The following is a 27916-nucleotide window of genomic DNA, read 5'->3' on the forward strand; positions in this document are numbered from 1 at the left end:
CAATTCTGGAAGTGAGAGTTGGCACAGGTGTGCTCTGTCCACCCACGGTACCCCCCACCCCCTCCTATTCCAGCACCTTCTGCCTACTTCTTTCATGGATCTTACCTGCCTGGGTCCTTAGGGCACTTGAACTTGAGATCCCTGATTTGAGATGCACACTTTAAGCAGCATCTCGGGAATCTTTACTTCCCAAACGTGGCCGGCTTCTCCTGAGGCCCGTCACAATTTGTGTGTGCTTAGTAATTAGGGCACTCTGGGGCCACAAGAGATCTCGAAACCGTATCTGTTAGGAAGGGGAGGGAAGCCAGAGGTGTTCAGCCGGGGGAAACTGGTTAGAGGCAACCCGTGGTTTTCCTGGGCATCCAACCAGGACCTTGAGTCAAAGTAGTGCAGAATCTAACTTCTAGTTCACGTCAGGGCCTCCTAAGAATGTCAGGGTTGAGTGGAGTAGATTCCCTACTATACATAGTGCAAAAGGAATCTATTCTGGCCGGAAAGAATTCAAACCATACAAGATGTTTCCTCTTACGTTCATTCGATACTTGCTGAGCGTCTGACCAGTTACTTGGCTAGGCTTTAAAGATAAGTAAAATAACCCAAGGTCCCTGCCCTTAAGGGACAGACTTGACAAAGAAAAACGGTGATGCATTTTCAGTAAAAATGGTGGGTGGAAGTGATAAAGTCATAAAAAAAAAAAAAAGGGAGTTGTCAGGGAAGGCTTCCTGGAAGAGGTGGCATTGGGCTTGATGCTTGAAGGGTCAGTAGGTGTTTGCTAGGTAAGCAAGGTAGGGGTTGGGGGGGGGGGGGTGGGAGGCAAAGTAGAGGCAGAGAATGGGAACAGTACAGCATTTTAAATGATGTACAAGGGGGTTGGGAGGCAGGAGAAGGCCCAGAGAGTGATGATTCTGACTGCGGTCCGGACACCGTCCTCAGAGTTTGGACTTCGCCTCGTAAGTGACTGGGGCCTGTTGAAGGGTTTTAAGCCGCGGGTAGAGGTGCGATCAGAATTGGGTTTTGAGGTTACTCTGGCAGCAGTGGGAGGTTGGGGGGGAGGTGAACAGAGAGGTGTGGCGTGGAAAGCAGGGAGTCCGTGGCCGTGGTCCAGGAAGAAAGGATGCAGGGGTCAGAGCGGTGGGGACAGAGCTAAAGGCTGTAAAGGGGTTGACTGCTTGGGCGCCGGCAAGGGGGACAAGGAGCGGGGAGGCCGTGTGCAGTCGTGTGACAGCCTCTGCAGCCAGGTGGCCTGAATCCAGCTTTAACTTAGCACTCACTAGCTGTGTGATCTTGGGCGAGTTCCTTCGCTTCTCTGAGCCCTGGTTTCCTCATCTGCAAAATAGGGATAACAGCACCCCTCTCCTAGTGTCGGGTTGAATGAACCGAGGCACATGACACAGAACAGAACGGGTACATGGGAAGCTCTGGGTAAACAGTGTTTCTCGACCTTGCCACTACTGACATTGGGGCCTGGATGATTCTTTGCTGGGGGCGGGAGGAGAGGCCTCTCCTGCGAATTATAAGATGTGCAGCTACGTTTCTGGCCTCAACTCATTGGACACTAGTAGTACTCCCTCCCCTCCCCTGACCCCCGTCTCGAGTGGCGACAACTAGAAACGTCCCCGTGGTTTGCGGGACGTCCCCAAGGAGGCCAGATTCCTCACAGGGCGAATCACCATGCTCCACGGCAGTGGAATCACCACCCAAGACAGGCCAACGGGAGAGAGGCCTGCATGTTGAACCGTTGAGGCTCAATGGGCCGAGGCCTCATCCGCATCAGATTCGGTTTTATGAGATTTCTGATCCCATTTAAATACCGTTTCGCTGACTGGGAACAGGGGTGAATCATTTTCACCAAACATTCTTTTTAAGGTAAATACTCTCAGTAAGGATGTTTTCGTGTTATTTTTATAGCTCAGAAGTTTTGTTTATGAGAATTTAGGATTGTTTTTTTCTCTGTGGAGGCCTGGGGATGGAATCTAAGTAAAAGCCCAAATCATGGGGCTCCCGGGTGGCTCAGTCGGTGAAGGGTCCGACTCGCGGTATCTGCTCAGGTCACGGCCTCGCGGTTCGTGGGTTTGAGCCCCATGTCCGGCTCTGCACTGACAGTGTGGAGCCTGCTCGGGATTCTCCCTACCTCTCCCTCTGCCCCTCCCTCGTGCTCTCTCTGTCTCTCTCTCTCTCAAAATAAATAAATAGACTTCAAAACTCATCACGAGCCCTTGAACCTCAGGACGCCCTGGGCTAGGTGTAGGGACCGTGACATTGCCATGTGTTCTGCTTACCCCTGGTAGGCCTCCGGGGGCCCCACCCTGGTGGCATAGGGAACCCCAAGGCCGGATTTGCCACCTTAGAGCCCACTGCTGGTGCCGAACCAGCCAGTGGAGTCCTTCTGGTGCCACGTCTGCTTAGAAGAGCTCCAAGGAGCATCTTCTGAGGGGCCGTGCGTGCCCCACGCATAGCCTCTGTCTCCCTCGGGCACACAGCCACCTGCGTTCCTTCCCTTCCTGCCATTTCCTTGCACCGGCAGGCAAGGAGGGAGGGCGGCAAGGGCAGGCCAATCTCCGGAATGAACCTCAAGCCCCCTTTCCGCCTTCAGCCCCTGGTTTTCTAGGTTACACCGTCCTGTCCATAAGGACTGGGAGCCTTCTGCAGAGGGAGGGCACACGCTCCCCATTAAAATGCCTGGCACAGTGCCCTCGCTCGAGGCCACCACAGTGTCCTCCTGCTGGCCCCCGAGAGAGACTGCATTTGTGCGTGGCGCCCGGGTTCTAACAGGGCTGAGCGGAAGGCAGAAAATTTGATTTTGTAAATTGAGGTTAAACAAACAAGTTTACGTTCTTAACATACCTTTGCTCTGCTGTCCTATAAAAGGCATGGTTGTTGACCAGCGTGGCTGGTCCTTTCCTGGTTCCTCCCGTGCCCGTCCTTCCAGATTCGTCTTGGGGTTAAGTGTCCAGCTGACTTGGGAGTGCTTCGAACAACTCCAGTTAATAGGAACCATGTCTCCATTATGTTTTCTGCCCTGTTGCCCTGAGCTGTCCCGTCCCGTGGACTAGTCGACTTCATTAGAACCTCCTCATCATACTACATTTTTCATATCTGAGATAAAGTCCAAGAATGGCAGTCAAACATCAGATGTTTTTGGTGTTTGGAATTCTGGCTTTGGGAACTAAATGGGTGGTAAGAGAGAGAAGGAATTCAACTGTGTGAGAAACTTCTAGGTTGCCCATGGCACCACCTTCGTTCACTCGTTCGTTCAATCCATAGATGTTGGCTGAGTGCCCCCTGTGAGCCAGGACAGAACAAAAACGGGGCTGTGTTTTGAACGAGAGTCATTTAGGTAAATTTAAAGGAAGACGTCGGCTCCCATTGTTCCTACAAAGGGAATTAATTTGTGGAGTTCTGTTTCTCCTGGCATGTTGAAAAAAAAAAAATAATAATAAGACAACGGAAGACAGTGGCCCGTGATTTCTGGTTCTTTCGACAGGCTCATTTTTTTTTTTAAACGTTTATTTATTTTTGAGACAGAGAGAGACAGAGCATGAACGGGGGAGGGGCAGAGAGAGAGGGAGACACAGAACCGGAAACAGGCTCCAGGCTCTGAGCCATCGGCCCAGAACCCGACGCGGGGCTCGAACTCACGGAACGTGAGATCATGACCTGAGCTGAAGTCGGACGCTTAACCGACTGAGCCACCGAGGCACCCCAGGCTCATTTTTTTTTTCTTTGCGGTGTCTCCTCACATCCACGCGGACTCCACTTCCAGGCCGCTACGCATGCACGTTTCAGAGTTAAGACTGTATTTTCCCCGCACTGTGTGATTTCAGGCGCCTCATCTGCTCTCTCTCTAAGCCAACAACACACTTAACGAGGAGTGAGAACATTGCAGGGGGTGGGCAGTTGGGGGCTTTGGCCTCATCCACAGCCAGGAGGGAGCCTATGACAGTGTTCGCTGCATCTGGCCCGGTGAGATCAGGAGTGTCACCACCTTTCGGTTGTTCCCGAGTCCGAGTGGTATTTTCTTACAAAAGACAATCACCAAGTAGTTGTACCCTCACTCTTTAAGGACTGTAATTAAAACTTTTTTTTTTAATTTTAAATATTTATTTTTGAGAGAGAGAAAGAGAGAGAGAGAGAACGAGCGGGGCAGGGGCAGAAAGAGAGGGAGACACAGAATCCGAAGCGGGCTCCAGGCTCCGAGCTGTCAGCACAGAGCCCAATGCGGGGCTCGAACCCACGAACCGTGAGATCGTGGCCTGAGCCGAAGTGGGACGCTTAATCGACTGAGCCACCCAGGTGTCCCAAAACATTTTTTATGGTAATATACATGTAAAATAAAATTCTCCATCGTAGCCATCTTTACGTACGCTCTTCAGTTGTGTTGAGTACAGCCACAGTGTGGCACAGGTCTCTAGAAGTTTCTCAGCTTGTAAAACTGAAACCGCACCCATTCAACCACTCTCCGTTTTCCCTCCCCGCCGCTCCTGATAACCACTATTCTGTTTCTACGAACTTGCCTATCCTAGATACCTCAGCTAAGTGGAATCATACGGTATTGGTCTTTTTGTAACTGGCTTATTTGACTTAGCACACCGTCCTCAAGATCTATCCATGTGGTGGCTTGTGTCAGAGTCTCCTTCCTGTTTGAGACTGAATAACACCCCATCATAGGTATAGACCGTATTTTGTTTGTCCATTCATCTGTCGGTGGACCCTTGGGACTGCTTCCACCTGCTGGCCGTTGTGAATGACACTGCTGTGACCGTGGGCGTGCCAACGCCTCTTCCGGACTCAGCTTTCAGTTCTTTTGGATGTCGGTTCAGAGGCGGGGTTACTGGATCATATGGTGATTCTACGTTTCATCTTTTGAAGAACCTTCATACTGTTTTTCAGTGCAGCTACACCATTTGACGTTCCCGCCAACGGTGCGCAAGGGTTCCGATTTCTCCATATCCCTGCCAACCCATGTTTATTTTCCATTTTTTTTTGATACGTGGCCATCCTCATGGGTGTGCGATGCTATTTATGTTTGTAATTTATCTACTGGGGAACATTTGGTTGAAGACCAGTTGAGAACAATGCTCTCGTAAAGTGACATGATGCTATGAAAGAGCTTCCTGGACAGAGAGGCACCATAAGGGTATGAGGGATAGGGTTGCCTGAAGAGAGCGCGTCTCACTTGGCCTCAGGTTACAGTTATTCGATCCTGTTTGTTTCTCTGTCACTCATGCAACTGCAAGCTTGTTGAGGGTAGCTCAAAAAGTAGAAGTACCCCGCTTAGGGGCGCCTGGGGGCCTCAGCCAGTTAAGCGTCCGACTTCGGCTCAGGTCATGATCTCACAGTTCGTGGGTTCGAGCCCCACATCGGGCTCCGTGCTGACACCTCAGAGCCCGGGGCCTGCTTTGGATTCTGTGTCTCCCTCTCTCTTCCCCTCCCCTGCTTGCTCTCTGTCTCTGTCTCTCTGTCTCTCTTTCTCTCTCTGTCTGTCTCTCAAAAATAAATAAATAAACGTTTAAAAAAAAAAGAACCCCACTAACACCTCCAGTTCTCCACAGAGCCTGCAGTGGTACTGGCCACATATTATCGATTTCTTCTTCTGTATGACCCTACACAGCACCTTTCTGTACCTTTCCCCTCCAGGAGCATACTTCATCTACCCATGCTCCTCAGCTGGCCTGTAAAGCGTCTTCAAGTCCCAACTCAAACTGCCCCCTCGCATCTGTGCCCCCAGGCAGGTGGCTTTTTTTCCCATGCTCCCCTTGCCACTTTGTGGGCAAGGCCTCTTCAGCGGACCTGCCCTGTTGCACTATTATTGTTGTTGATTTGCCTGTTGGATTCAGCGGAACTTGTGAGCCTTCAAAGACAGGAGCGGGATCTAGGTTTTCTTTGAAGTCCCCCAGTTAAGTATTTGTTGGGTAACTGAATGCACTCCAGACGAATACATGATACCGTTGTAAGTACTAGAAATGTCTTTGCTGGGTCAGTGAATCACTGAAAGAACAAGGAATTTGACTACCAGGAGACACAGGTTCAAGGTCCACGCGAGCCAAGCTGTGACACCAATCCAGACTGATAGATAGAGCTCTGTGGGCTTCTTTGCCTTCTTCTCTACATTTTTCTCATTCCCTTCGTACTTCTTTAGCCTGTTCCCTCTCAGGAGCTGCTGCCCTGGCCCTGAGATGCCTCTGCAAACATAGCTCTGTTCCCCTGGTCTGCCAGCAGACTGTTTTCCAACTCCTCCCGTCAACAGCAGCAGACCAGGACCCTTCTTATGTATACTCCTTGTAAAAGAATTCCCAAAATGCAGCCCTCACGGTTCTTCCTTTCATATATCCGTTATCTGGTGGCTGACGCATACAGGTGCCCAGATGTAAAACAGCCCCGACGTTCGTGCAGACCCCGTTGGCACCCGTGGACCGCAGCCCTCCAGCACTGTGCTGGGCCCTGGGGCAACCGTAATGAAAAGACACGCAGAACTCTCTGCCAAGTGCCAGGGGTCTGGGAGGAGGGAGGCTTCTTACTTGTTGACAGCTGATGTGCTAACCTGGTATGCAATGCAGCTGTCCCCGCTGGTGGTGGTTCCCACTCTGCAGTATCACAGGACGTGTTCCTCGTCTCCCAGAGTAGGCATGCCTTTGAATTAAAGATGGCAGCCCTCCTTAGGCGCCCAGCTGCAGTGCATATAGATGTGGCGAACACCCTTCCTGCCTCCCGGCGTTCCGGACCCACTGCTCTGCATCTTGATTTCCTTGCTTGGCACGGGAATGCTACTGTGCTGCTCTGCCCCAAAGTCCACCACGGTCCAGGCTCTGGGTGGCATCCAACACAAGACCCCCTGTTCACGGCTTCAGGGGGACTCTTCTGATTGGTCACTCTCTATGTCGTTTCCCGGGGAACCTCCAATTCTCCGGGAAAATGGCTCCTGTCAGAGCATAGAAATTGCCCTATTAGCATTTGGGCTTTTTCTAATGCTAGGATGGTAGTATTCTAGTATGCATGCTTTTTCATTATTTAAGAGGTGTGCTGGCTATTTCTTCTACTCTCCTGTTGCAACTTCCTTGTCAAAATGGAACCCTTAGAATTCAAATACCCTTTGAATGGGGGGGGCTAGGCATCCATTAGCAGTGGTGGAGATGGGGAGGGGTGAGGGGGAGCTGGTAAGAGACCTGGGGAATGGCAGTGGAAGGGGGTGGGACTCGAGGCCGGAGAGCTGGTTTGGGTAGGAAAGCGCGAGGAGAGCTGCTCAGGTGCATGTGGGCAACAAAGGCAGGGAAGGACAGGTGCATGGGACAGGTGAGCGGGCCGGCACTCCCCTGTGGGCATCTGCCCTGGGGCTGGAACCCCTTACTCCCTTCCCTCCCTTCATTCTGGACGGGGCAATTCTGAGCCCAGGGGAGTAGGCAACTCTGGCTACAGAAGCCAGAGGTCTGCCGGCAGATGGGTCTCAGGAGGAGGCCGGGTCTGAGGTGGGCTCGCCTCCGTCTTGTTCCTCTCCTTTGTTGGGACCAGCCTGACTTGCCCCAGGCTTCAAGTGCAGGGGGAAGGAGCCTCCACACAGTCTGCCAAGGGGTTGCTGGTCCCACATGCATCACCCTCGGTTGCCTTTAACTGTTCTTATTTTTGCCGACAATTGCAATGTTTATTTGGAAACACGAAAATGCAGAGCATAGAAATGGTAGAGATACAGTAATGTTCCTTAATAACGCCAAGATACCGTGTCCTTTAAGAGCTATTTTCAGTGTTGTGCATTGCAAAACCGTCATCTTTATTTTTTTTATTTAAGAAAGCGTACATTATAGATTTTTTTTTTTTACAAAAATGCACAGAAGCACCAAGAAGAATACAGACAGGGAGATACTTTTGCTGCCCAGAACATCCCTGGTGACAGTCCTGAGGGGCAGTGGGTAGAGAAAGGGAGAGAAATCACACGCACAAACCCAGAAAACTTGCATACAGAAAAGTACGAGCCGAGCCGTTTACTTCTGACAAATAAGCCACCTCCTTCCGTCTCTGGGGCTCAGGGGCTCAGAATGCAAAAGAGGAATATGCTGTGGGGGTTTTTTAAGTAGTAAGCCTGGTGAGATCTTCCTTTTCTGGTTAAATGACATTTTCTCCTTTCACTTTCTTTCCCTTTCCAGCTTATACTTTGGGTGCATTCCACCTTTTGGAAGCTTGAAACTAAAAATGACTTTCTTATTGATGCCCCCGTCCCTCTCACAAGGAATGGGTCTGCATCCCTCCTGAATTCTCAGGCAGATGCCCACTCTGGCTCTCCAGCCAGGGCCCACCTTCTCATTTTCTGCTTTTTGCCTCTGTTAATGATGAGCCCGCAAATGGCCACCTTCTGGTATTGCTGTAGAAAAGAGAGCAAAACAAACAGTGCCGTGCTCCTTGGAAAATAGGGAGGGTTAATTAGTGGGGGCGCTGACCTTTTGTTTTTTCCTTAGCTTTGGGGGCAGGAAGGAAGAAAATGGGAAAATGGCTCCTTCTATTTTGTTTGTTTGTTTTTTTCATTACCCCATTAATCTCCATAAACAAGGCATGTGTTTTAGTTACAGATCGACTAGAAAAAAATGCATATGCTAAACCAGATGGGTGAAATTAACAGTTTCATTAAACTAATTTTAAAATTGCCAGTTTTACAATATCACCAGCGGTATAATGGCTTTGATTTTTCTGCCGCAGTTGGAATTTGAACTTTAAAGAACGTGCAAAAAAGAGCAGTTTTACTTTCGAATTATTTGTTTTTATTATATTCACCAGTGCAGAAAATTGTTGAGATTCTTTTGCAGAGAAAATACTGATCGGTAATATTTTGGGGGCAGTTAGGAATTTTATCATGTAAAAGAAATAATGAAACCTTTGCAATCCGCCTCTGTTGCCTTCTGCAGGGTGTGTGTGTGTGTGTGTGTGTGTGTGTGTGTGTGTGTATGTGCCCGCGAAGGCTTTGAGCTTTGTGAAGGATTCCCCTTTTGCTCCTTATCCTCCAGCAATCCCGGCTACCTGGGAAGTGCTGCTAATGATTTCTGGGGTTCCATGCCAGAGGTCAGCAGGGCAAGTGTTTCATTTGGAGCATCATTTGGTTTGGAGTTTCCTGTCTCTTCTGAGCCCACAAAGCCCATGTCTGTGGGTACTCAGGCAAAACCCATCATCTTGGTTAGGTGTTTGTCAGAGCAGGTAAGGCGGGGGTGAATCGTTAACAAAATGTTAATGTTGCTTTGCTCAGAACGCGCACAGAGGGGCATCGGAGATGAGTCCATATTTAAAAGTAAATCTATGAATAAGTAGGAGGAGGATTTATTTTGCAACTCCATCCGAGTGCTGCGGTGCATGCTAAATCCAGTGGAGAGGGTTCTTATCCTGTCTAATGGTTGGACTTCTCTCAACTATTCAAAGGGAAAATCCAAAATGAGATCCCCAGACTCCTGATGGAAAAGGGTGTTATTATTCAGATATACCCCAACAGATGAGCAGAGGAAAGTTCAAGGATGTTCATTGCCACGTTGTTGGTTATAGCAAAATGACTGGAAGCAACCCAAGAGTCTAAAAATAGAGAACTGGTTGGGGAAACAGCACTGCTGTGGAATGCAATACTATTGAAGCTTTAGAAAGAATGGGCCTCTGACAGCCGCGGACAAATACGGTATGTGGTTAATTTAAACATGAGAGTTGAGGGTCAGAATTATAGGAGCTTTTTAGAAAGAAAATGCATATGTATCAATACAGATAGATGTGTATGTGAATTATCGTCTGTGGAAAGGGAAAAGTCTGGAAGCATACACACCAAGCTTTTAACAATGTTTATCTTCACTATTAAAGAAGGATTGGGAGAGAGGGCACTCCTGGTTTTATTTTATACAAATCTGCTTTGTTTGATTTTCTTCTTCTTTTTTTGTTTTTTTGGTTTTTTTTTTTGAAACAAGCAGCTATTTCTTTAGGGATTAAAAAAATACAGAAAGAGAAGCATCTTCCATTTGTTCAGTGAGGTGATTTTTTTTCAGCACCTATTGCTTCGGATTGGGAGAGTAAAAGCAGACCCAGCTGATGCCTGTTGGGATCTGGAAGGCTGGGGTAAGGAGTTCCAGGAGCAGGGAGAGGAGACTGCCTTAGATCTAGGCAGTCGTGGGCTCCTTCCTCACAGCCCGGCAAGTGGAGGCACGTGTCTCCCACTCAGGGACCAGCCAGTTCACTCGTGTGCCCAGAAGGACTGGCACCAGCTCATAACCCGTGCCTGGGCTTTTACAGTTTCATCCTTGGATCCCACCAGCCTCTGTTTTTAGCATGGACTCTGCTAGGGGACTGCCTTTAAATAAATCCAATCTCAGACCTCCCATTGCAGTTGTCCCACATTGGAAACTCACCTGTGTTCATTCCTTAATGGAGTGCTGATAGAATGAATCTCTTGTGCCTCCTAAAAGCTGTTGGTAACATTTGAATTTTGGATAGAATGAAGATAAGGAAAGAAACACGTTAGACATAACAATTTTTAGGCAGGTAGAATTTTAGTCTTAAATAAGATGACCGTGGAGGCATGTGGATGGCTCGTTCGGCGTTCTGCTTTTGGTTTTGGCTCAGGGCGCGTGCGTGGATGGCTCGTTCGGCGTTCTGCTCTTGGTTTTGGCTCAGGTCATGATCTCACAGTTTCGTGAGTTTGAGCCCTGTGTCTGGCTCTGGGCTGCCAGTGCAGAACCTGCTTGAGATTCCCTCTCTCCTCCTCACCCTCTGTCCCTGCCCCACTCATGCTGTCTCTGTTTCCCTCAAAATAAATAAATAAACTTTAAAAAAATGTGAACATCTTTGGCCATATTTAAAAAAAAAAATAATAGGATGACCATAGCTCTTTGAATGAAAATGTATCTATGCAATCCTTTATGGTTTTTTGTAACATATCATCTAATAGATGCACAGGATAGAAACTAAACATTTGTTGCCTGAATTAATGAACGAGAGAGATGAGTAATGTAGACAGACTTTGGAAGACGGTAACACTTACATTATAAGGACATAGACCTTGCTAGTTTGGGCTTAAATGTTGATCAGATTTATAGGAGGATTAGGTGAAAGGAAGTATCATACAGCTTAAAGCAGTTGCACAGAGAAGGGTCTTCCGATAGTGGTGAGGTACTTATTAAGACATCTGCTTGCAGGGTGCCTTGGTGACTCAGTCAGTTAAACTTCTGACTCTGGCTCAGGTCATGATCTTACAGTTCATGGGTTCAAGCCCCACATCGGGCTCTGTGCTGACAGCTCAGGGTCTGTAGCCTGCTTTGGATTCTGTGTCTCCCTCTCTCTCTGCCCCTGCTCCACTCACACTATGTCTCTCTCTGTCTCTCAAAAATAAATAAACGTCAAAAAAAAAAAAAAAAGACATCTGGTTGCCTATCAATCAGCAGGTAGGTGCAGCAGAGTAAGTCGGAATGACTTTCTTGACCTGCAAAGCTGAATTCAAAACTGGGCTCAGCCCCTTGTCAGGTTTTGTAATTTTGGACAGGCTAGTTGACTTCTCCAGGCCTCAGACAATTCATTGGAAAAATAAGGACATTAATAATAGTCAAATTTTTCAAATTACATGCCATAATTTGCATAAAACACCTAATCCAGTATTTGGCATTTTGTAAGCCCTCTATAAAAGTTGACTCATTGTTTTTATCGTCTTTAGAAACCCTCCAGTAAAACTGGAGGAAAAAGATAAGAAAGCATCTCAAAATAAGGTTCTTTTGCTCCACTTTTTAGAACAGCACCTAGGAACTATTTCTGAGATAAAACACATTCTTCTGAGAGTCTTAGAGGGAAAAAAGTCTCTTTGGAACTTTTGGTGGTCCTGATTTGGTGGTGAGTTACACTCAGTAAATTACTCTCTGGAGGTGCTTTCTCAGCTATATAAGGCACATCCTTTTTCCCAGGATACTAGGCTGTCATTTAGTGCCAAAGAAAAAGCTATTTGCAGAATGACACCGTGGCATCCCCAAAGGGTTTAATTTACCTCCCTGGAAGGTGGTATATTTCAAGGCACTGCAGAACCAACCATATTAATAACTCAGGTGGTTTAATTGGCTTTTCCCTCTTCTCTCTAAAGCCCCGTCGATCCCACGGTAATTAATCGTGTGTCCTGTGAATTGTGGTTATTTACAGTACCGAGGAACCAAAATGAATCTGTATTAGAAGTTGGCGGGAGGATATTTGAGAAGGCTGTGAAGAGACTCTCCAGTGTTGATGGTCTTCACCAAATTAGCTCTGTCGTCCCCTTTCTGATGGATTCCAGCTGTTGTGGATACCATAAAGCATCCTACTACCTCGCAGTCTTCTATGAAACTGGATTAAGTGTACCTCAGGATCAGCTGCAGGTAGAGTATTTATGGGTTCCAGAACCATCAGTCACCTGTGTTATGTGTGCAGAGTAATGCTCTCGTGCCCCAGGCAGAAACCGGACAGGTTCACGCACATCCTTTCTGGACACAAGCTGGGGGATATGATTGGCATGCGCCAAGGAAGAGTTTGGGCAGGGCTTACCAGACTCCTACTCTTTCGAGAACAACAGGTGGCCCTTACCCAATTCTTATAACTACTCTGGCTGTAGGGCCATTGTCCCACATGACTGTTCGGCTAAATGAAGTCATCTGGATCTCTGAGCAAAGTATTGTCGCCTCCAGCCTTCTACCATCAATATAAAAGCCATACCAGACTGTTTTGCTTGTGGTTTTTGAAACCCAGTTAATTATGCGACCTGCCAAACATTTGGGATCCCATTTTTATAAGCGCTGTGAGTGGTTCTTGACCATTTTTAGTTTCCTGATCTGCACATAGGGTTGTTTGTCCTGGATTTGAAGAGACTCAGTTTGTTTAAACCTGCCCAGGTGGTTCCATGTTCCTTTTAAGTGACTTCTCTGTGTATGTCTCTGGCTTATTGAAAGTCATGACTGATGGCATGCTTTCCTGAAGTCCCCAAGGCAATCCTCACGAAGGTGAAATAGTGAAGAAGATTCTAGCCCTGTGTCTGTCACAAAGTCGCTGGTTGGTCATAGACACCTGACGTCAAGTCTCTGGGCCTCCCTTTCCTCAATTGTGAAATGAGGCTGTTGGACCAGCTGAGCTCCAAAGACCCTTCTCAACACTAACGTTCTGAGAGCATAAGGTTAGGACGTGGTCACTATTCATAGTATCTGCCATAAATGACGTAACTGAAACAGACCAGGGATCCTTAGACTAGGTGGCAGATACACAAAAAGATTCAGGGAACAGCCGCTCTTTTCACTGAGTAGAGGGCAGAAGTCAAGGAATTGTGAGCTAATATTAGACATTAAGAAGGACAGAGAGCTAGGTCTGAAAACCGTCAGAGAGCTGCTGTGGCTTCTTTTCTGAAGATTTTTTCTAAAAGGCACGTTAACATGTTTCCGGAATGACTAGGTTCATGCTTCGGGACGGGGCCAGATGACCTTCCAGTGTTAGGATTTTATTACCTTTTTTCTACAATCTTGTGAACACTTTGTAAATTTCTCCCTAACAGGGCATGTTGTATAGCTTGGTGGGAGGCCAGGGCAGCGAGAGGCTGTCTTCAATGAATCTTGGCTACAAGCACTACCAGGGTGTCGATAACTACCCCCTCGACTGGGAGCTGTCTTACGCATACTATAGCAACATTGCCACGAAGACACCCCTCGACCAGCACACGCTACAGGGAGATCAGGTAAGATAAAGAAGTGGGCGGAGATCATCATGGCCCTGTTTACACGGACTTCCTGAACCATTTCATACAGTGTCTGCACCTGTGGCTGGCTCATTTTCAGGCCTTCAGAGGATGATCGTAATCGAACGGAGAGGAAAGCCATCTTACGTGCTCCAATTCATATTTCCTGTGTTCTCAGGCTGAATGCGGGAACAATCCTCCATCTATGCATGAAAAGCTTTTCGGGAGTGGGAGGGCTGGCGCGGGAAGGGTAGATTTGGCCCTGGACAGAATTTGATTTTGCAGAGAGCGTGTACCAGAAACAAAGACATCTTGTCTTTGTTCCAAGACCGTGTGAGGGGGTGGGGCCGGGAGGTGTTAGGGATCGGGTCACATTGAGTGGGGGCCACAAGCTAAGGGGTCCTCTCAACGCATAGTCAGCAAGCAGGGTCTGCGGTAGAAGGAAGCAGGCTCCGTCCCTAGCTACGTTCCCAATGCTGGGCACCTCGAGAAGTGGCTGTCCCCATGACATGAGCCTCGCTAGCCAGGTCTTCCAAGTGACTGATGTGTGATGTTTGAAGACTCTGCCCAATCCCAGATTAAGGGCTGGATGAAGGGCACTATCTCTGGCCTCTCCTTTTGTAGACTTCCAAATCTTATTGACTCATTGGACAGAGAAATCAGTGGCTCACATCCCCCCAAAAATACATAACATGTTACCTTGGATCAACTGATGGTTTGCTTTGAGGATGGTGAATAAAAAGCTATATACATAGAAGTGATGGTGTAAGATTTCAAGGAACGATGATGCAGGTCTGCATTCAGTGGGAGTAGACTATGATGTGGTTGGCTTCTTGGAAGGTATTTGTATATATCCTCTTTATCCAGGAAGGATTTAAGACGTGATGGTCGCAGCCCTTGAGGCAGTCAGGTTGAGAGGAAATGCAAGCCGTCTCTCCCAGGAGTCGGCAGGGTTCTTTTTCTGTAAAGAGCCAGATAGTAAATATTTTAGGCTTTGCTCATACACCCTCTGTTGTAGCTGCTCACCTCTGCCAGAGACAGTATATAAGCAAACGGGGAACCTGGGTTTGTGCAGCCATAAATAGTACATAAACTGCATGGTCGGATTTGGCCCTGGTATAGGCCATAAACTCTCGATTTTCCCTGCTTCTGCTCCGTAAGCCCAGGGGATCCGCCTGGCTAAGTCAGGATTGGAGAATCTTAGCCTGAGCGGCTACCCGGGAACCAGAACCACTCACTGGTCCCCAGCTCTGCTCCTGGATGGCACTCAGAAACCCACAGTGCAGAAAACTTGTGCCTTGATGGTTGGCGATGGATAGTATCTGGAAATGAAATCTACAGGGGCCACCGTACGGTTATGAAATAAATGCGTCAAAAATACATGCTGTCAGTGAACATTAAACATGAGTCAGACTATAAAATACCACATGGCTACCTATATAGACATTCTGATTCCTTCAGAAAATAACAATTTCCCCTGAATAAACTTGAACGATCTTGTCATTATTGTTTGTATTCTCTCAGCGAAAATATAAGCTATGCGCAAAATTTGACCTCCGTTTGACAGGAATTAATTTATGAATTGATCAAAAAAAAATTTTTTTAAGGAATTATTCTGAAAAAGGCATTCATACAAAAAGCAAGCCACAACGCGATCTTGCGGTGGGTTCAGCTAAGCCTGAATGTGTTAAGAATGTCCTCTATGTATGTATTATACTTTTAAGAATTCTAATTCAGCATAAATTAGCAATGGGAAATAGTATGTTGCTAACAAGCTCCTTTTCTTTTGAAGATTTGGCACATGAAATGTTATGATTATGAAAGAAAGTGTTTAATTGGTCAGAACCAGAGAAGATGAATAGAAGAGATCCATCTTGCAGCTGAAAGTCGTATGATTAAGAATCACAGATACGAATTATACAGTTAGAAGAGTTGTATCATCGCTCATTTTCTTAAGAATGTGTAATTAATGGCTTCTTGAGAATTTAAGCAGGTGTCATACATTGATTTAAATGTCCTTTTGTTGAGAAATCTATTAATTCACCAGCAGCACGAAACAAATGAGGAGATATGGAAAGCCAGACCTCTAATTAACAAACCAAGGATCCGTCAGTAACTCCTTCCTTGATTCTTGCTTCATTTTCTCTTTTATGTAACGCGTGCTTCAAATCATTTCATCTTCTTTATTAGTACTCTCGCTTCGTGTCACTTCTTTATGAGTTAGCAGGTCTCTGGCTCAGGTGAAAGAGAAAGAAGATGCTGGCTTTTGTTTGTTTTGTGACTTAATCGTAGACGAGCTGCTTTCCTTCAGTCGCTCCTCGGAATGTGCTTTTCCACGTTGGTGGTTTGGTCCCCCGCCTCGTCTCAGCCCCTTCCAGAGGGGCAGGGGTCTCGTCCACACCCTTGGTTTCAACTGCCCTCCACATACTGGTGACACTCAGACCTTCCAGTCCAGCTGAGATTTTCTTACGCACCCCCATTTGGATTCATAACACAGTGCGGAGGAGGTAACACACCGCCCGTTCCCCGTAACTCCTCCGCTGATGGCCCTGCTGTCCCTCCTTGCAGCCAAGGAGCCATCCCCCCATCCTCCCGTCAGTTACAGCCCCCGCCAGCTGCCCATTTCTCTCTCCGCCTGTCTCCATCCCTGGGGCCATAGGTGACATTTGCCCCTTCTCATCTCTGCCCCCAGCTGCTGGACAGCCTCCTGCTCTGGGCTGAATTGTGCTGCTCCCCATCCCCATCCCCACCCCCACCCCCGCCCAAAGAACAGGAGAATAGGATTTAAACAGATAGCAGGATGACTATGTGGGGGGGCACAGTGAGAAAGTGGCCACCTGCATGCCAAGGAGCGGGGCCTTCGAAGAAACGAAACCTGCCAGCATCTTGATCTTGGACTTCTGGCCTCTAGAACTTTGAGGGAATAAACGTCTGTGGTTCAAGCCACCCAGTCTGTGGCGTTTTGTTATGGCGGCCATAGCAAACCGATGTGCTTCCTAACTGGTCTTTCTGTCACCAGCCTTGTCTCTTCCCTTCTCTTCTCACTACTTCTTCCCAAGTAGGCTGTCGGCAGTCAAGGCTCTCAACCTGGCTGCACGTCACAATCACCTGGGGGTTTAAAGAACAACTCCGCGCAGGCTCCACCCCATAGTCTTGAGGTCGCAGCATGGGGGGGGGGGGGGCTGGGCACACGTGTATGTGTGTATGTGTATACAGTTGACCTTCGAACAACAGGAGGGTTAGGGGCACCGATCCCCCACACAGTTAAAAGTCCACATATAACTTTGACTCCCCCGAGTTTACTACTAATAGCCTGCTGTCGTCCAGAAGTCTTACTGGTAACATAAACAGTCAATGAACACATGTTTATTTTGTTATATGTGTTATCTGCTGTATTCTTACGATAAAGTAGGCCAGAGGACAAAAAAATGTGATTAAGAAAATCATCAAGAAATATATTTATAGCACCGTATTTGTTGGAAAAAAAAAAAAAAAAAAACCCTGCATTAGGCGGGCCTGGGCAGGTCAAACCCGCGTTGTTCAAGTGTGTTTGAAAAGCTCGGATGTTCATAATGTGCAGCCCGTGTTGAGAAGGACTGACCCACGACGCCTCAGCTCAGCGCATCGCTTGGCGTCGGAGGGTTTCTTTGATCTGGTTTCTGTTTCTCCGGCCTCAGCTCTCAGTGATCCCTGCTCAGCCTGTCCACCCTGGTGACACCATACCATAGGCCACGCCTTGCTGTTCCCACCTCCTGGTGCTGTTTGGTCTCCTCTGCCCGGTCTGTTTCTGCACACTCACTCCTCTTTTCCTGCCTGCTGACCCCTCCTACTTGAACACTGGGCTCAGACCTCACCTCCTCCTCCACATCTCTTGGCGGTGGGGCCAGGGCACCCGGGTGTATCCCTGCCATTGCCCTTATGAACCCTTACGAAGGGTGCCACGCACAGGGTCACAGAGCTGGCTTCCCCAGGAGACCATAGGCTCCCTGTTACAGGCTCCTTGTTCATGTCAGTGAGCCCAGTGCCCAGCACTGGGCGTGACACACAGTTGGCACCCAGTGTTTACCAATGGGCTGACGGACGGGGTAACAGTGAAGAGCATCCAGTGATAAACCTGAAGTTATGACATTGTCTTGTTCACTCACTGGTGCCTAAAAAAAAATATATTTATTTATTTTGAGAGAGAGAGAGAGACAGAGTTAGTACAGCGGGGGAGGGACAGAGAGAGAGGGAAAGAGAGAATCCCAAGCAGGCTAGTCAGTACAGAGCCCTGCAGGGGGCGGGGGGGGGGGTCAAACTCACAAACCATGAGATCATGCCCTGAGCCAAAATCGAGAGTCGAAGCTTAACTACCTGAGCCGCCCAGGCGCCCCAGACTGTGGTGCTTTTTGATGTGACCAGTGTTCATTGTTGACTGCAAGCACCCAAAGCACTTGGCTTTAAACCCCGCCCCTCTCCCAGTCAGCCTTTCTGGGTGGCATCCCGCGTTTGAGAATTGTGGGTACTTATCCTTGCAGCTCGTATTTCCCCATTCTTACTTTAATAAAATCCCTAAAATGTGAAATTTCAGCAAAGAAAACGCACACACACACCCACCATTGGGAGCCAAGCGTTACAGCTGATTTTAAACACGCTGAGAGGCGGGTTCCCAAGGGCGGTTCCCACAGGCCTCGCAGGAAGTTAGCAGAGGTAGGCGGTTTAAGTGTAGGCTTTGAAATTGCCCTGCTCCTGAGTTCCCAGGGGTGCTGGCTGAACCGTCATGTCTCACAACTCCAGGGAACGCAGATGCTCTGGAAAATGTGAAGGCCCCACTTGCAAAGTCGGAGGGGTTTTCCAAGTCCTGCCCTTTCTGCCTCCCTTCCTCTCTGTCTCTCTGTCTCTTCCCCCACTTCTCTCTCACTCTTTTCTCTTGTTCTCTTTGTCTCTTTTCTGTCTCTTCTCTTCTTGTCTCCACCACTTCTCTTGCCCTCCCTACCCCGTCTCCTCTGCCCCGCCCTGTGATCAATGGCAGATAGCCGATACGGTGTGAACACCGCCCTTGGAAGCTGCAGGCTGAGCAGAGAGAAAGGTGGTGACACCGGTGAAGTGTCGGCGTCTCTGGGACAGTGTGGCGCCTCCTCTGACAGTGGGCGTGGGGGCTGTAAGGTCTGTCCAGTCTCCAGACGTTGGACCTCCTCTGACCTGGTCAGCAGATTTTAACCCTGCAGTACGGGATATGAGCTCATTCGAGAGACCTTGACTTTGTAACGCAGCAACGAAAAGAACCCCTCAGAAGCCACAAAAGTCCCAGCGCCGGTCAATGTGGGGCCCTTGGGTCCCTGCCAGCATCTCTTCAGCTCTGCCCCCCAAACGCCCCCACTGCTGCTTCTCCACACCGCACCTTCTTCCTCCTGGCTTGGTCATATTTCCATCCGATGGATCATTCTCCGGTCACACAATGTTGTGTGAATGCATGAACGACCGAACGTTCCTCCCTTTTAGGGGTTGCTCCTTCATCAGACGTCTTTGCAGGTGGTCGGCTTTCACAGAAGGCCCAGACCGTATGGCTCCGGTGCTAGCTGCCGCTGTAGTGACCCCAGTACCACGGAGAAGCTACCAGCTGCCTGGGTGTGGCCCACAGTGGAGGCGTGGCTCCGGCCAGATTTACTTGGGTTAAGGTCCCAGGTCTGTTGTTCACTGGGTGTGAAATCTTAGGTGATAGTGCTCGCCTCTGTCTCTGCACAGCTTTTCACCAGTAAAGCGGGTGCCGTGATGTGTACCTCACACGGGTGTCACAGCTTGAACAAGCGAACCCACATGATGTGTGGCTAATGGAGCCCGGCTTCCGTCCCCACAACTCCCCCTTTAAAGTCTATGACTTTCATCTTCTGACGCATAAAATGCTCTTAGATAGACCCCACCGCATAAGGTTGTGAGCTGCACAAAACTGCGGAACCAATAGGAGGGCTAATGTTCTAAACGGCTCCCAGCCTTTTACGTGTCAGAGTGAAGTAAGGACCTAACAAACGATGGGTTCCATTACTGAGAGCTCACCATGCACCACACGCTCTGCTAAGCTCTTTTATAAACAGTCTCATGGAATCTTCACGCAACCCTATGAGATCGGTTCCCATTTTACAAATGGGGCAACTGAGCCTCAGAGAAGCTGAAGAACTGCCCAGAGTCACACAGCGGTTGAGTAGTGGAGCCTCGATTGGAACCTAGGCCTTTCTAACTCTTCATACAGTGAAAAATAGTGGCTGTTAGGCTGAGTGCTTTTGATCTAGCAAGTACCATGCTACGCTCCACTTTATGGATGCAGAGACTGAATCGCAGATAAATAAAGTTAGTTGGCCAAGGTCCATGGGTAGTTCGTGGTGGGTTAGAATTCCCCTTGGTCTGATATGAAAGATTGTGCTCTTAATGGCCCTGTCCTGCTGCAAAACTTGATGGCACGACCCAGGGGAGCTAGACCAGGGTACCACGACACAAAGGACAAAAGTGTCACTTCTTCAGAATTATGCACAGCTACCCAGTTCCCTCAGAAATGTGGCCTTTGCCAAAAGGCCATGAGCTCACTATCAGGGAGGACAAGGAAGCAGTCCACCATTTGCTTCCTCTCAAATGCGCGAGCCCTTCACGGGGTGGTGAGGTCTATGGGCCCCACAGCCGGCCAGCCTGGATTTGATTCCTAAGTTTGAAGAACGAAATATATGCTCTTGGATAAGCTACTTAACTTCCGAGCCTCAGTTTCTACATCACTGAAATGGAGATATTGACAGAGACACTCTTACAAGGTTGCAAAGACTCAATGAGGCAATCTTGGGCAAAGCAGTTAGAACAGTGACGTATTATCAGTGCTACATCAACTATCATTGATATGTCAGTGATCTATCGTCACTTCCAGAGAGCGGCAGAAACATCTAAGGGTGTAAATCCCGCAGGGTAGGACCCGTGTCTTCATATGTCATGCCTTTCATTCAAGCCCCATGACAAAGTTAAAGAGAAGGAAACAAAATAAGAAAAATAACCAAAACTCAGAAGACCCCGAACTGTCCAGTTGAAAACAAAATTCTAACTGAGGATTCCATTATCTGAACAACTCCAGCATCAGCCCAATCCCAAGTTCACCCCAGACCGTAGAGTGTCCCCTGGAGTTCGAGCCGAAGCACCCACTCGTTAGTCCTACGCTTGTCGGCGTCAACAGGATAGAGTGGATTCTAGGGCCTTCTCGCTAGAGGGTGACACTGTGGGGAGCCCGAGAGAGCCCTTTCTTTGGAGTCAGGCCGGGCTGGCTTGACAGCTCTACAAGGCAATCATGAGTTCCTGGTTTCACCTTTCAGGCCTCCGCTTCTTTGCCTATAAATCGAGGACAGTGACATTTGGATGGCAGTCCTGTCGTGAGGATGAGGTGACAAAAAGATTTGTTAAACCCCTGGCACAAAGATTGTTTCAATAGAAGGTAGTGGGTGGCCTTATTCTAATTGTTGCTCTTTGCCTGGTGGCCTCCACGGGTTAGACACTGAGCAGGACGGGATGCCTGCTGGGTTCCCGACACAGTCCCCACTTCTCAGCCCCCCCGTGCCCCGGGGAGGGACCCATGGTGCCATGCGGCCATAGCAGAGGAGACAGCTGCCAGACCGTCTCAGGAATGGGCTGCAGGCTAGAGTTTGTGAATCTAAGAATTCTTCCTCGCTAACAAACAAAGAGGGTCAGAAGGGAAATCAGGCCTGGCTCCTTGTTCTCTGAGGCTTCTTTCCCAAACTCATGCAGATCCATTATTTTATTTTATTTTATTTTATTTTATTTTATTTATTTGTTTATTTATTTATTTATTTATTTTACCATCTGCCTGTGGCATGTGCCGGGCATGGGAAGCCCTTCCCAGCACCCCTCACGGCATTGTTAAATAGAGTTCATTATGTATAAGGGGAGACCGTGAAACAACAGCGCTGGTCTCTTGATAAACAGCCAAAATTTACACTTCGAAATGAGTCTGATTTTCTGCAGAGGAGTCGGATACCTCCGAGGCGGAGCGCAAATTCCAAACATTTTGGGAACTTTCCCTTTGGATTCCCCCTCAGAGCCTCTAGCACCTTCTTCCTTGCATCCTCAGAATTAACAATGCCCTCTTTTCGGCAGGGTAGATTTAATTTTTGGAAATAGCCAAAAGATATTTGAAGCTGAGCCTTCTAAATAAAAAGGGTTAGTCATGCAGGATAATAACACTTTGGGATTTAAAAAAAAAAAAAAACAAGGTTATACTTAGAAAATATTGATTCACCTTTTTTGAGGCCGTGTGGAATCTGCCTCTGAAATCAGTGGTGTGAACGTGGTCTTCTGAACAAGCTTGAGCAACGGAAGAGGGAGTGGAATAAATTTTGTCCTCCCAAGGCAAACGCTTTGGTAGGAACGAATATGCCCATTTAGGTATAGGAGATGTGATACGTTCATTTAAGACGCATTTGATCTTATGACATTGTGAACATACCCCGTGTTTCAGTTGTTCAGATAGTTTTTACTTGAGCAATTGCCAGTTTAAGAATAATGCCATGGCTTTTGCGTGCCTAAATCATTTGGGCATTTCCCTTGTCCCCCTCCTTCTGTTTTCCTTCCTTCATCCCTCCCTCTTTCTCTCCTCTCTGTCCTTCCTTTTTAGGCATATGTCGAAACAATTAGACTGAAGGATGAGGAAACGCTCAAGGTACAAACCAAAGAGGATGGAGATGTCTTCATGTGGTTGAAGCATGAGGCCACCCGAGGCAATGCGGCAGCTCAGGTAAAAATGCGGGCCACTGTTTTGGAAATTCTTTCGGTTCTGATAGACCAGGTTATGTCATGGTAACAGATTATCCCAAACCTCAGTGGCTTGAAACAACACGAGTTAGTTTCTCGCTTCCACTACCCGTCCCGTGGGGGTCGGCACGTGCCGTGCTCTCATGAGCCCCTACAAACCAAGCCACCAGGGGCTTCATTGCAATACAGTCGCCCACAGCCACTGCGGCGGGGCTCTGCACAGAGGTGGCGGGGACCGCCTCTCACGTTTCACTGGCCAACGCAAGTCACCTGGTCTCCCTTGACTTCATGTGGGCGGGAAGTGTAGTCCTACCCTGCACCCAGAAGGAGAAAGAGCTTTAACATTTGCGATCTGTCCTAAACACTACCATCAGACATTTTAGTGCATTGGATAGAAATGAAAAAGAAGCATCTTGGGGTGCAGTAGAGATTAGAGGGATATCAAGAAGAAGGGCCGTGAATTCAGCTAAGAGACTAACAGAAAATCACATGCAGTATGTTAGACCAGAGGACCAACCTTGTCTCTTGAACATGTCTTGTGTTTTTGGAAGGACTTTTCAGAGGTACCAGGAAGGGCAGAAAGCTGGGAGAATGTTCTCTATCTGACTTCTTCCCTTGATTTCACCATGAAGAGAATCCCTTAATGGGAGACAGCTTAGGCCGATTGCACCGGTTGGGAGAAAGCCTCCTTCCCCAAGAATGGATTTAGCTTTTGCTCTGTGCTCCTGGTGAGCACACGGTGTGGGAAGAGCCTCTGGGTCTGTTAAGCAGGCAGAAGCTCAGAGATGGGAAAAAGAAAGAGAACAGCAAAGAACAAATGCATTGACAAGCAAATAGTTCAGAGACCCTTTAGTGATGAATGGGTCTCCCATCCATCTGTAGAGGTCTTCCTAGAATTTCAGGAGATACTTTGAGGGACGTTGTAGGTATTTGAGGAGTGAGGGGAAGGAAGAGAAGGAGATGAGAGAAGAAGCAGAAAGAAAGACCACAAGAGGCCAGAATGGGCCAGACATTGCTCTGGCTCCTGTTGGACATCTGTCCCTGGCCTGCAGTCTTTCTAGTGCAGGAAAGAATTCTAGTACCTAATTCTGGAAATGCCACTGCCAGAGTCATTTCCTGGGTACTCCAGAGCTTGCATGAACTTTCCTTCCTTCGTTTAACAAATCTTTGTGGAATAGCTTCTATGAGCTTCTACTGAGCTTTGCTGAATGGGGGCTGAGGGGATAAAGGCAGACAAAAAAACATCTTGAGGTTCCTATCCCCAGAGAGCTCTCAGCCTTGAGTGTCATGGTGGAGTCAGTCGTGTGGAAAAATGCTGGGATGGGGAGAGATAAGTGCCTTCCTGATATGGATGTGCACAAGCCTCCATGCCATTCACTAGGCCAAGTGACAGGCAGTACCTCCCAAAGGAGAGGGGCTTTGAGGACAGGAGACAGTCGTGATTGTTGACCAAGTTCCATCCAGCTCTGGCCCTGGGTGCTACAGATACGTTCACATACACGTGCACACGTGCCTTGTTTCCAGCTGGTGCTGAGGACTCGTATTTACACGAGTTCACCTTTCAGGGCTCCCAGTTGGAAGATAACATGCGCCTACCTATTTCTTGGTTCTCATAGGAAAACATTTTGAACTTGGTTTGTCCTTCCACCTTTTAAAGTCTTATGTTAAGCATTACACAGGAAAGTCATTCTTCTAAATTGCTACTGTCTTGAAGCAACGATTGGCCCAGATGCTGTTTTGGGGCCAGCAAGGTGTGGCCAAGAATCCTGAAGCGGCAATCGAGTGGTACGCCAAGGGTGCCCTGGAGACTGAGGACCCCGCGTTGATATATGACTATGCCATTGTGTTATTCAAGGTAAGAATCCCTCGGTTTGTGCCAACGTTATGCAATTCTTATCAGACTTCTGAGCAGTTTCCTGTAGGCGTGCTGGCAAACAAGGAATCTGTAACTGAAGAAAGAACTTAGTATGTATGTGCTTCCGTCACTCTTGATGGAAAGGGATACTTGCTGGAAAGGCAGAATCAGAAACAGTGCCCTGGTCTCATTTTTAATCATTAGCCTTATGTTTGGCACCTGGATTCTCTTTGCTTTTGCAAGAACTGTAGCATTCTGGAGGAGGCACCACGTTTTACGGATTGGAAAACGGCCATCAGCCCCCAAGGGGGCTGCAAGTTCGCCACCAGGCAGAGTTGTCATTGAATTACAGCTTAACCGAAGTGTGTGTTTGGGCTGGATCCCAACGGTCTGGTTGGTCAAAACAAAGATCTTGCTTTAAGCCAACAGGAGAATGGTGGGGGCCGGGGCGGGGGGGTTTGAAAGCATTAGCACAGGAGACAGAGGATGGAGTTCAAGTCCCTCCTCTGCCATCATCACCTATGTGTCCTTGGAGTTATTTGATCTCATGGGACAACGGTAATGATCACAGATTGAATGAGATAATATAATGAATGGGCTTCAAGAAATGAAAAATACTGTATCTTACACGAAATCTGAATAGATCACACTGCTTGAGCACTTATTACCGGACTTACATGTATTAATGCATTCAATCCTCATCACGACCTTGTGAGGCAGGCCCGGGGGTGCATTATGATTGCTGTTTATATATGTGGTAACAGAGGCAGAGGAAGGTTTTTTAACTTGCCCAAGGTCACACAACTGGTACATTTTAGAGATCTGGGACTGAGCTCCAGGCACTTTGGCTTCAGAGTCTGTGTTCTTCACCCCCAAACACAGAGACATCAACTCCCCAACCTTGGCAAAGCAAAAAGCTGTTGGCTCCAGTAAGGAAACCCTTAGATCCTATGTCATGCCCAAAGCAAGTGGCTGTCCTCAGATAGTGAGTGTCTTCAGACAAGGACGTGGATTTCTGCGGCCAGGTCCATCTTTGGAACCACAGCTGTGGCCACTCACTGATTCACAACCTTGACTCTGCTACATTTCGGACCCTCCACAGCCTTAAAACCTATTGGTTGATGTGGTTTCCAAATGTAGAGTCTGGACTTCCCTTTCTCAGTTGTCAAGTCAACACAGAAACGGCTTGACTCCTAGCCATATGCTGATGCATCCGTGTGTTTATTCAATAAACACCCATTCAGGGCTGACAAAATGCCAGGCTCTGCGCTAGATGGAGTGACAGATGGACGCGGGCGCCGTGTCCCCGACCTCAAGGGGCTCATGCACTGGTGGAGAGGGCAGGCACGGAGAGGCACCTCTCCGCCGGAGTTGGGGCCGGCCACTGTCAAAGTGCAGAGAAGATAATGGCTCGAATCGGACATGACTTCTGCCCACCCGGAGCTCGCCATCTAGAGGCAAAGGCAAATAACATAAACAAATGACTCTGGAGGTGACCTACTGTCTGCTTTCCCAAACCTTAGCGACTTTTGTTTTTCCTGCATTCTAACTAAGAATCCCTCAGTGGGATCAAGGAAGCCGCTCATTAGCGTATCGAAGATCTTACCTCTGGCCAGAAGGTCACTTTAAGTGTATTCCACGGGAAAGAACCCCATGCAGAAAATGAGCTTCCCAGATGTGACAAACAGTACTGTGCTCCGGGCTTTGTGTGGGCCTTGGGCATATTGTGTCATGGTGCCATGACAGCTGCAGCTTGTCCAAGACAAGACAGTCCAGGCCATCCCGTCTGGCATCCACAAGAGGACAGAGCTTTGACCTTTCCTACAGCAGCTGTTTTTGATTAATTCACTCAGTGGATATTATTGAGCACTTACTACATACCAGGGCTTTCCATTTCTCTCACTTAACAACTTCCAGGACTACTCAGATTTGTGTAGAGTGCATAGCCCCTGTGCAGGAAGTTATCCCACTTAGGATGAAATGAACAAGTATTCTGGAAAATGCAGGGCAGCTAGAAATCAGAGTATCTGAGTTCTAGTCGTAGATCCGACTGTAAGCCTTTGGATGAGTCATCCTCTCTGGGCCCCAGTTTTATTCCTTCAAAGCAGAGACGTTGCAGAAGATAAAATTTGAATTCAACCAGGTTCTAACATTCTGTCATCCTGGTCTTTCTGACACTTTTCCAGAAGTCCAAAAGTGTTGTCTCATTGCCCTATCCAGTTTTTCCAAGTAGCCTTCTTGTTCTTTTTTTTTTCTTTCCTCTCTTTTTCTCTAATTAAATGAAGTAATGGTGCATTTCCGAAAAATATTTTCATCTTCAACTTTGCCTCAGCTCATTGGCTTTATTAAATAGGTAAGTTAAAGTCTAGTAGAAAATTTGGTGCATATAGTTTCACTTTTAGTTGGAGTCACGATTTTATTTTTGGGTCCTGAAAAAATAGACAACCATATCCTGCATGTTTTCTGGGTCCTGCCAGGAGGTTACAAATCGTTATGTGTTCTCAGCACAGAACTGGAATGTACAGGAGGCAAGAGAGAGTGGTAGTTGTGTGCTTGGACTCTGGGGCCTGCCTGCCTGGGTTCAAATCCTGCCTCTATATCTCACTCACTGTGCTAGTCTGGGCAAGGGCTCAGATGGGAATGCTCACAGCACGTCTCCAGGCTTGTGGTGAGGATTAGGTGTGACAGCCCAGGGTTGGGCACACCCTAATTAATGCGGGAATGTTTGCTAGTGTCATTTATTTGCTGTGGTGCTAAGTATTTCAACAGAGTTAAAAGCTATATTCATTGCAAAGCCCTGCCACATTATGTCACAATGTGACCCCATCAACCGCCGTGTCTGAGGCCAGGAAGAGTCCAGGGGGCACCTGTGGTGTGTGTCAGTCACAGATTCCAGTTGAGTTCGGTAGCAGCGACGGTTTTCATCCAGCTTCCGTGGCCCGCCATTTTTGTTGTCAGTCCTGTGTTGAGAGAGACCTCAGGGACCCCTCCAGCTCCCCCCTCAGACCTGCCACTTCCCCACATGGTCCTGCAGACACTTCAGCGTGATCCCACGAAGTTCCTCTCTTGCAGCAAGAACCCCAAGGAGCACCTGGGTGGCTCAGTCAGTTGAGCGTCCGACTTCGGCTCAGGTCGTGATCTCACGGCTCGTGAGTTCGAGCCCCGTGTCGGGCTCTGTGCTGACTGACCGCTCAGAGCCTGGAGCCCGCTTCGGATTCTGTGTCTCCCTCTCTCTCTGCCCTTCCCCTGCTCGCACTCTGTCTCTTTCAATCTCTCTCTCTTTCAAAAAAAAATTATATATGCTATATAAATAGATAAAATTATAATATTTTTATAAAAATATATAAAATTATAATATATATTTATATAGTATATAAAATTATTTTCTAATATATTTCTCTCTGTGGTGGTGCTCAAACCACGTCTGCTGGGAAAACTTGCTTTTGCCGGAGGAGGAACCTTGTCAGTTTCTGTCAGCATCTGAGGCAGAGGGTTCCAAGGGGTCCTGTCTCCTTCGAGACAGGCTCTCAAGCTGGTTCTGAAACCACCGTGTTCCACCCTGGGGACTCCTGAGAGGACCCAAGAAGGCTGCAAATGGCAGGCCT

General features: G+C 48.0%; 1 protein-coding gene across 1 annotated transcript in view; it reads left to right on the forward strand.

Moving 5' to 3' along the window:
* The window catches only part of SEL1L3 (SEL1L family member 3), a 104082-nt gene that overhangs the window by 42147 nt on the left and 34019 nt on the right, over positions 1-27916 (forward strand). Inside the window, 4 exon segments of the mRNA XM_019453565.2 lie at positions 12130-12341; positions 13502-13681; positions 22320-22439; positions 24171-24311. Of these exon segments, the coding sequence (XP_019309110.2) occupies positions 12130-12341; positions 13502-13681; positions 22320-22439; positions 24171-24311 (653 nt within the window).

The sequence above is a fragment of the Panthera pardus genome, unplaced genomic scaffold (genome assembly GCF_024362965.1).
Source record: "Panthera pardus isolate Hobbes unplaced genomic scaffold, ASM2436296v1 HiC_scaffold_13, whole genome shotgun sequence".
In the NCBI taxonomy this organism is placed as follows: Eukaryota; Metazoa; Chordata; class Mammalia; order Carnivora; family Felidae; genus Panthera; species Panthera pardus.